The 9,383-nt window shown below is 41.8% G+C and overlaps 1 protein-coding gene across 3 annotated transcripts; it reads left to right on the top strand.

Annotated features, from left to right (window-relative positions):
• The first annotated feature begins 641 nt into the window (after positions 1 to 641).
• Positions 642 to 7,869, top strand: ciao2a (cytosolic iron-sulfur assembly component 2A). Of its 3 annotated transcripts, none has more exons than XM_030053209.1 (6): positions 642 to 1,139; positions 2,958 to 3,122; positions 4,957 to 5,006; positions 5,578 to 5,623; positions 7,140 to 7,268; positions 7,361 to 7,869. In XM_030053209.1, the coding sequence occupies exons 1-5, from the start codon at positions 1,016 to 1,018 to the stop codon at positions 7,238 to 7,240; spliced, it is 486 nt and encodes a 161-aa protein (XP_029909069.1). In that variant the 5' UTR covers positions 642 to 1,015; the 3' UTR covers positions 7,241 to 7,268; positions 7,361 to 7,869. The 3 variants fall into 3 exon arrangements, with proteins under 3 accessions (XP_029909069.1, XP_029909068.1, XP_029909067.1); XM_030053208.1 differs by having other exon boundaries at positions 643 to 1,139; positions 7,358 to 7,869; XM_030053207.1 differs by having other exon boundaries at positions 644 to 1,139; positions 7,140 to 7,869.
• Positions 7,870 to 9,383: the final 1,514 nt, after the last annotated feature.

The following is a 9,383-nucleotide window of genomic DNA, read 5'->3' as shown; positions in this document are numbered from 1 at the left end:
ACATGAATAAAGATTCATATTTTGAATGACCCATGTTTATGCACAAATCCTGTCAAACCAATGACCAATCACATCATCAGCACCACTCGTGCCCAGTGCCTGTCAGCTGAAGTAAGGTATCCCATATTATATTTTAAGTTCTGATATACTGTAAATCACAGGTGTCAAACTGGTGCCATGGAGGGCCAAGAGGCTGCAGGTTTTCATTCCAACCAACAACTCCACCAGGTGATTTCACTGATTAGTCCCGCCTCTCTGTTTGGAGGTAGGGTGATCAGTGAAATCACCTGGTGGAGTTGTTGGTTGGAATGAAAACCTGCAGCCTCTTGGCCCTCCATGGCACCAGTTTGACACCCCTGCTGTAAATTAAATAGGTGAAAGAACTGTTTCGGGAAATTGCCTTTAATGTTTATGGTGTTATTTTATAGATATTATAGTGCATTTTGCAATTATAGCAATGCTGCTGGACTTTAAAAGCAACACATATGGATTTTTATGGGCATATTTTGAGTTCTGGTATTGGGCTGATTTTTGGGCCCTTTTTATACCAACCAGGTTGGGCTTTGGGTTTTGGGGCTGGTTTTGAGTTGCTGTTTGGCTGCTTTTGTCTCACAGACCCTGGCAACCCTGAATATAACAGTAAACTCAAAATGTACACGAAAGTCCACAGCTAAGTACAATTAAATAACCTTAAATTATGATTTTATTCAAAAAATTAACGACTAAAAGGACATTTTCGCCGGTTACAGCGAGAAACAACCGCGTATCTTGATCGGTCGTCCATTGCTTTTGTCTGAAGCGACTCGACACACAAGTGGCGATTAGCTGCGCTGTGATCGATCTGTATACAGCTGAGCGGTTAGCCTGATGCTAAGCGCAGCCTCGGAGACGGTCCACATGCTGTTAGATCCGCTAAAGCTGCGCTCCGTCGTCCGCTTGTGTCCGATGTTCAGTTTAGTTCGTGTTTTCCTGTCAAAGTCACTCACAGTTTGTCCGTTATGGCGTTTTCTGAAAAATGGAAGTAGTGTCCAGCCTTGTGTCGCTCACCGTCACGAAGGTTTTACAGTTTTCCGGGCTGGTCGACAAGAAGGATGTCCTGAGGAGCCAAAAGATGGAGGAGAAAGCTTTGGAGGTTTACGGTGAGGAGTGTTAACGTTAGCTACCGCGGCTAACCAGGCTAGCCGAGTCATGGACCCTCACATTTATAATTTATCATTAAACTACTAACTTTCATTTGACAAGACTCAGCCTGAGAGATTCAAGTCAGAGATTTTTTGTTTCTTTAGCCCCAAACGAGTCGGTTTATCTCAACGCTGAATTAAGGTGACACGAATCTCAATGGAAAAAAATCGCAGTTTTTAATTTTCATTGATAATTAGTAAATATCCGTACCTGTTAGGAAATGATTCAAGATTTTCATGATTTATGTGGGTGTTCTGGTAAGTTCGGCATGCGCTATGTTAGTTAGTTAGTTAGTTAGTTAGTTAGATACTTTATTCATCCCGAAGGAAATTCACAGTTTCCAGCAGTATCCACAGAGTAAATCAAAAATAAAGAATAAAAGATGACCCTCGAGATCTAAGGATCTAAGTACCAATGTGCCAAAAAAAACAATGTGCAAAAAACCAATAAAACCAGTGTGCATCGATGTATACAATGTATTTACAGTATAAACAGATGATAAATAAATAAATAAATAAATAGCACCCAGATGATAAATAGATGATAAAAAGCCAATAAAACCAGTGTGCATCGATGTATACAATGTGCATAGATGTGGGCAATGTCCAAATTCACAGTATAAACAGATGATAAATAAATAGCAGCAGCAATATATACTCTATAACTCTATATATACTGCCAAGAAAAGCTTTTATTTTAATAGAATGTAAAACTATTGGATTGGGGTCACACTACTTTTCTGCGGTGTGTTTAATGAAAGAGGATTATGGGGTTACGAGGCGAACCCAATCTGAAAGATGAAGGGTTTTTTAATCGGCTGCTGCTGGGTCGACTGGGTCTATGCCGAATTTTAAAGGGGATTGTAAGCATTGGGTGAAAGGTCTTAACTTATGGTCTACCTCCCAGCAGTTTGCCCATGAGCAAGGCAGCATTAAAGTGACAGTTTCTTGAATGGGGTTTTGCGTAACTCTCTAATAATAATAATAATAATAATAATACATTTTATTTATAAGCGCCTTTCTTGACACTCAAGGACACTTTACAATAATAAAAACAAGTACAATAAAACAACAGATAAAAGGCTCTAAAGATAACTAGTAATCTGCAGGAGGGAACATAATGTAACTGGGTAGTATTGGATATGATCTGCCACTGTGGTTGTGGTGTTTGCAAATGAATGAAGTGACATTAAAATAAATACACAGGACATAACAATTCAGCAGAATTGAGAAGAAATTCAGAACAGGTGCTGTATGTTGTATCTTATTTTAGTAAGCATTAGGTAGGTAGATACTTTATTCATCCCGCAGGAAATTCACATTTTCTTCAGCAGTATCCACAGATTACAAATTAAGTAAATAAAAAAACAGAAATAAAGAATAAGATCTAAGTATAACAGAATAAGATCTGAGTACAACAGAATAACCTAAGTACAACCCAGTGTGCAAAACGCAATGTGCAACAAAAAAAAAAAACAGAAAAAACCGTGTGCATGGGTGTATAAAATGTGCATAGAGGTAGGTCAATGTGCAAATTTAGAAGAAATATACAGTATACACATGATAAATAGCAGTAAGCAATATAGACACTATGAACAAGGATTATAAAAAGATAGGAATATGAACAATTTCAACAGAAGTATTAACAGTTAAACAGCAGTGGAAAATAACCTAACCTGAGGAACACACGCTACACAAGATAATTCGGTTTGCATATTGTCACAAAGTGTTACCTTTATTTTTTTGTGTACTAATAAGCTTTTACTTTGCTGGCAGATGTTATCCGCTCGATCCGGGACCCGGAGAAGCCCAACACGCTGGAGGAGCTGGACGTGGTGACGGAGAAAAGTGTGGAGGTGCAGGAGATCGGGGAGGACGAGTACCTCATCATTATCAGGTTCTCCCCAACTGTCCCGCACTGCTCTCTGGCTACTCTGATTGGTGAGTCAGGCCGCTGATAACACAACTGACATCAACATGAAGCAGGCCCGGGAGTTAAAGGGATAGTTCAGGGTTTTTTCATGGAGGGTGGATGCCTTTGTGATGGATTCCTTCAAGAGCTGTCACTTTGACCATGTTCACAAGGAAGGCGCACATGAACTACCTGCTTATGTCATATTCACCAGTGGGAATATACATTATTAGTGCAGAAACAATTAGCTGATTAACTAACAAGTTGATCAACAGAAAATTAACAGGTTTGTGAGTTTAGTCATTTATCATTTATTTATTTTTCCACCACCGATGCTGAAACTTAGAGAGCAGGCTGATATATAATGCCTATATCATGTTTTTTGTGCTGAATTTATTTAAAGACCCCATGAAATGGACTCTTCCTTTCTTGATTTGACGTTTTTCCTGCTGAAACAGGAAGTTTGGGTGCAGGGAAGGATCATTCACAAGTGCAAACCAACAGGATCTCGGTTTGGCAGAGAAACAGAATTTTATTTTGAGGGGATGAGGTGAACGAGAGAGGATGTTTAAAGATATGTGAAGGTTTTATTGGCTGAAGTTTTAATTTAAACCCACGTGTGCAGGATGATGTCACTGTCACTAAAATCCTCTGTTTAACAAGAAGTACAAGCCACGTGAGGTTATTTCACAGGGACTTTAACGTTAATGTTTAAGTAGATGTGCACTCTGTCTGCAGTGCAGGGGTTTTAAATTTAAAAAATGCATCAACTAAAGAAATGTCTACAGGCAATCAAAAAACTTTTGTAATAAAAAAAACATATGAATGAAATATAAATGACATTTGACTGCACTTAACAACATTATTTATCAGCAGATAAGGGGGAGCGCTAACATCGCTCCACAGCAGCCGATGTTCCTGCAGAATTTTTTTTGTTTATCGGCTTAGTGAGTGCAGATATCCAACAATGCCCATTATCTCAAAATGCCAGATCTCGACCGGATTAATTGGTCTATCTCTAGTAAAAATACCAAACATTGTCTGATTCCCATTTCACCAAGATCACCAAGATGCCATGAGTGTCTTACTTTTCTCCGTTCATATCTGTATAAAATGAATATTTTGGATTTTTTTGGCTGCTGCTCAGACTGAGGAAGCAAAGTGAGGTCATCACTTTGGGCTCTGATCACCTCCCATGAGACTTTGGCTTTAATTTTGACTCTTTACAGGCAAAATAATGAATCAGTTAATTGCACTAATATTCAATAGCTTAACTGTCAATGAAAATAATGAGTTGCAGACCCAGTAGTGTGCAGTCTCGCAGTCCAGCAGTCCACAGTGTGTATGTGCATGCGTGCGTGTGTGTGTGTGTGTGTAGATGTGCGTAGCCTTTGCAGTAGAGTGTGAATGTATATTTTAAAGCATACACTGCTTATGTTTTCATATTTTCACTGTTTGGTTTGCACAGTAAAAGGTTGCTGGTTGATCAGGGTGCTTCATTTCTCTCCTTCCTGTCTATACAACATGTTTCACTCTTTTTCTCTTCAGTCACTTTGATGTTATCTCGCTCATTCTGCATAAATGCCATAATTATAAAGCTCTCTGTTAATTAGTGTAATTAGGTGCTCTGATGGACCCTCATTTAATCTCTTGTTCATTATGTTGTTTGCTCTTTGCTGTGTCTTGTTACTGTTTCCTGCCGCAGCGACTCATTTTCCCCTCAGAGATTAATAGCCTGATAAAAGCCTGGTAATCTTTATTTTCCTGAGCAGTTTTGTGTTTGAGTTCATCATCTCACAGATCAGTATTGTGTGTGTGTGTGTGTGTGTGTGTGTCTGATGGTGATTTCCTCTGTGTTCGCAGGCCTGTGTCTACAAGTGAAGCTGCAGCGATGTCTGCCGTTCAAACACAAGGTGAGCGGTCAGGCCTGCAGGTCCGCTGGCAGCGAGGAGACATTTCACATTAATTTTTCATCCGTCCAGGTTCCATGTCTGCTCTTTTGTCTGGGATTAGCCCGGACAAAATGCAGTCCTGGTTTCATTTCATGTAATTTCTCTTGACGGAGCAGCTGTCCTGCTCCGGCGTTTCCATCAGTGTTTCCTCTCTGGCTTCATTCTGACAAAACCTCAAGTTTCAACACAACTCTGACTGGCCCGTTGAGGGAGTACATTTCAAACCCTGTGAGCGGCGACATGATGGAGGCTGTGATTTCAGTCTCTTTGTGTCTTTTGTTCTGACTCGCTGTTTCATCAGCAGCTTGAGGATGTTGCTCCTCTGTGCTCCTCACACGTTACACTCAAGTTTAGTTTTTCAATCTTAAACGCCGACGTCCTGCAGGCCTTCCTGTCTGGTCGAGCTGACATCGAGAATAGTCTCAGTACAGATGAATGAAAAGCTCACACACACACACAAATACACACACACACACACACACTGCATTTAAATGGCATTCTAATGTCATTAATGTCTCTTTCTTCTCTGCAGTTGGAAATTTACATCTCTGAAGGAACCCATTCTACCGAGGAGGACAGTAAGTGTGTACATGTTTATATATTCTTAACCCACACATGACCACCTCAGATCAAGCAGAGCTACACAGTACAGAGAAGTGAAGTGTGTGTGCGGCGCTGTGGTGGTGTCTCGGTGTGGCTGAGCAGCACCCAGCGAGGCCGGGTTCGACGCCCGCCGTCTGCTGAAGTGCCTTTAGCCAGACGCTGAGCCTGTGCTGCGTCACTGTGCTGCTCTGGAGCCGCTCTCTGCTCTCTGTGCGTGCATTTGAAGCAAATGTTCGATAAATCCAGGGCTTGCTTTACCCAGAATGCACTGCGACACCAAAAAAAAAAAAAAAAAATCAACAAACACTCTGGGGGCAAGACGGCATGCATGTCACATTTTTCCTCTAAAATGGAGAAATTGCAAACCCCAGGATGTGACAGGATATGATGCATTTTTTAAAACTTGAGAAAATAAGTTGAGCCTCGAGGGGCTCGAATGAAAACTTCATATTTATATCCTGTGGAGAAAATGGATCAACATACTTTTGCTGTTGCATTTCATTTCCTCCACTTAATATCTCAAGTACCAAATGGGAGCTATATAGGCTATATTGGTCTTATTCCTGAATTTATTATTTTAATTTATTTATTTTGTCTTTCTTTTTCAGTTGTATCTATATACTATGTCCTGGTATATCCGTCTTATGTATTTACTGTCTTACATATTTAATTATCTACCTGCTTGAGGGAACAGGGGGACAGAGGGCACGACACAATTTTCCATGTCATTTCTCATGTCTTTTGAACAGGTCGTGTTCTCTCTTTAAAAAATAAATATGAATTAATAAAATAACAGTTCAGAAACACACTGCGACTGCTGCAGCGTACAGTGGAGATATAAATGATATATAACAGATATAAAAGTGTTTCATTGGAAATGAGTTGGTGCACCACAGCACAGTAACTCCCTGCTGTAAAACAAAGCTGGTTCTTCAGACTTAGATGTTAATCAGTGATCAATTAACTGTGATCAAATAAGAATTTGACTGCTAATTCTAACTAATAGATGATTGATTTATTACATAGATGTTTTAAAAGTCCAGCATCCACATATTAAATGTTAAAGAAAAAGCTTTCATAGAGGGAAAATATGTTCATAAGCATAAACTGAATGTATTTTGTAATTAAGATGAATCAGTTAATTGATTTTTAATGCTAAGACTAATCGATTAATGAAGCTGCCAATAATTTGCAGTCCAGTTCAGATACCAGAGAAAAAGGGCAGCACGAAGAGCCTTCAGTACGTGGAGAGAGTGTGTGTGTGTGTGAGCTGTAGTGTTTTGTCATGTCTCACTCTGTCCTGCCAGTCATAGAAACACACACTCTTCCTATTTTTTCTCCCTGTTGAAGGTTTTTTCAGGGAGCTGTTCCTCGTCTGATGTGATGTTGAGGGATGTTGTATTCCTGTAAAGCTCCTTGAGACAAATTTGTAATTTGTGATTTTGGGCTGTAGAAATAAAACCAGACCTGACACTGTGTTTGTGTCTGCAGTCAACAAGCAGATCAACGATAAGGAGCGCGTGGCGGCCGCCATGGAAAACCCCAACCTGAGAGAGATCGTGGAGCAGTGTGTGATCGAGCCCGACGACTGAGCACAGCCGCAGCCTCATCCAATCACTGGTGTGTGTGTGTGTGTGTGTGTGTGAGTGTGTGTGCACCCACAGTGCCTGAGGATGCTCCTTATTCCTGATTACTTCTTGCTCTGACAGCAGACGGAGGCTCCTGGCCTCCCTGGGAGCTGATTGGACGGTTTCGGATGGCTTTGGAGAGCCTCCAGAGACACTCGGCCTTATTTTTCACCGCAGTGACTAAACGGCACGGTGGAAGCTGGCACACACTGATAGAAACTCATCGCAATACCTGTCATTCCCTGGCGGACGGCCCGGCAGTAAACAGCAGCAGGACTCTGGTTGAGCCGCTGCAGGAACGGGAAACGCCTCCGTCCCCCTTCCAGCTCGTCGTCTCTCTGTCTCGCTCTCCTCCATTCATGCTGGGTGTCACTCGCCCCTGGATCCATCAGCTGTCAAACTGTTAAATCATCCTCTCTTGTCCGGACAGTTTTAGAAACCTGTCTTTTTGTAATTGCACTGATCAGATGAATCTCTGATTAATGTCCAGTGAGTAAAATATGAATCTTTTAGATGTCCTTTTTTTTTTTTTTTTTTAACAGATAATGTAATATAAAGAGGTAAAGTGAGTATTAAAGGTTACATTGTCTAGATGTTGCAGGTGAATGGTGTGTGTGATTTACATCATAATGCGTTGCGCGTGTGTGTGTGTGTGTGTGTGTGTGTGTGTGTGTTAATATGAATCATAAACTAGATTTTATCAAATTGTTTGAAGTCCTCAAAGAATATATCACAGTTTTAGGTATCACAGCATAGAGCTGTGTGTCGGCTGCTGGTGTAATGAGCTCGCTCTGGCCTTTGGGGGCACTGTTGATCTGAATGAAAGGTCCTGACAGAAACACTTTGTAACTGAGCTTAATGATGTGAGAAAATGGCAGTGCTGCAGAGTGAGGAGCTTTGCACGCTGTAAATAAAGAGGAGGATGGAGTGAGTCCTGTCTTCATGCGAGGCAGCGGGCCGCGGCTCCACGCGGCGCCGGGGCCTCATCAGTCTGACAGCGAGGAGAACAAGATGCACACTTCACCTCAGAGGCTGATTTAAATGTGCATCCTCCCTGTGAAACAGCACTGTGGAGTGTCTCAGGAGGGAGACTTAACCAACCCAAAACATAACGTCAACCTCGGAGAGGAAGGAGCCCGACATGACACACACCCCAGGTTCAGTTCAGTCAGCTGGGACGTGTCACGGTGCGTTCAGGGTGAACTTACACAGCCAGCAGCAGCAGAGTGCAGATAAACCCAGTGTAGTGTCAGCGCTGAGCCAAAAGGTGCAGGAGGAGCTATAGAAATAATCAGAAATTGCACAGAAATCATTCAATATACATATTCAACCATACCGTATTTAAGATAAATTGTTTGTATACCACTCCATACTCTAACTCCATACATCACACATGCATCACACATCACAGGGGCACATTCCACGACTGTAGAGGAAGTTAAATGCAGTTCCATAGCGTAGAAGCTGTATGAACTGTTTTATATTCGATTTCTATGGAAGATAGAGGCTCTCCTAAGAAATAAAATACAACAGCAGCTGCTGCAAAAGGAGAGCAGAGCTGGTGAACAATGCTGACCAATTAAACAAGATTTGTTCCAGCTGTTGATCTACCACACATCCTTTTCAGCTGAAATCTGACCAGAAAGAAAACAACAACAACAAAAAAAAACCCTTGGCATTAGCCCAGCTTGCTCAGTCATATCCGAGGATTGTCTCAGCTCTCCTTTTTCTCAAGAAGAGACAGCAGAGAAAATAAGGGAGAGTAAGGATTATGCAAAATGTTTTGGAAAATGCAAGCGGAATAAACAAAATGCCTCCTTCCAAAGTAAAGTATTAAAACGGGGGTGTCAAGCTGTTGCCATGGGAGGGCTGTAACACCAAAGAAAATATGAATTGGAGACTCCAGTGAGAGAAGCCAGAGTTGTCACTTTGTTATCGGCAGACTTTGTGACAGTTTCCAGCGGAGGAGGCCGTCCCTGCAGACCCCAGCCGGCCGGCGGGGCTCGGCGGGGCTCGGCGTGGACGGACCGGGCCGTGGCCTCGACAGACATCCCTGCTGAACGGCTGCAGGCTCCAGGTTTCCTGACCAAGAGCTCTGGGTCGGTTC

This window comes from Myripristis murdjan, chromosome 6 (assembly GCF_902150065.1).
Source record: "Myripristis murdjan chromosome 6, fMyrMur1.1, whole genome shotgun sequence".
In the NCBI taxonomy this organism is placed as follows: Eukaryota; Metazoa; Chordata; class Actinopteri; order Holocentriformes; family Holocentridae; genus Myripristis; species Myripristis murdjan.
Note: the sequence above shows the minus strand (reverse complement) of the source record. Positions and strands in the feature narration are given on the sequence as shown.

What these genes read in the sequence shown, in the direction of transcription:
- ciao2a (XM_030053209.1), top strand. Translation starts at nt 1,016, where the DNA reads ATGGAAGTAGTGTCCAGCCTTGTGTCGCTCACCGTCACGAAGGTTTTA. An exon ending in GAAAGCTTTGGAGGTTTACG is followed by an intron (nt 1,140 to 2,957) that starts GTGAGGAGTGTT and finishes CTTTGCTGGCAG; the next exon opens with ATGTTATCCGCTCGATCCGG. An exon ending in CCATTCTACCGAGGAGGACA is followed by an intron (nt 5,624 to 7,139) that starts GTAAGTGTGTAC and finishes TTGTGTCTGCAG; the next exon opens with TCAACAAGCAGATCAACGAT.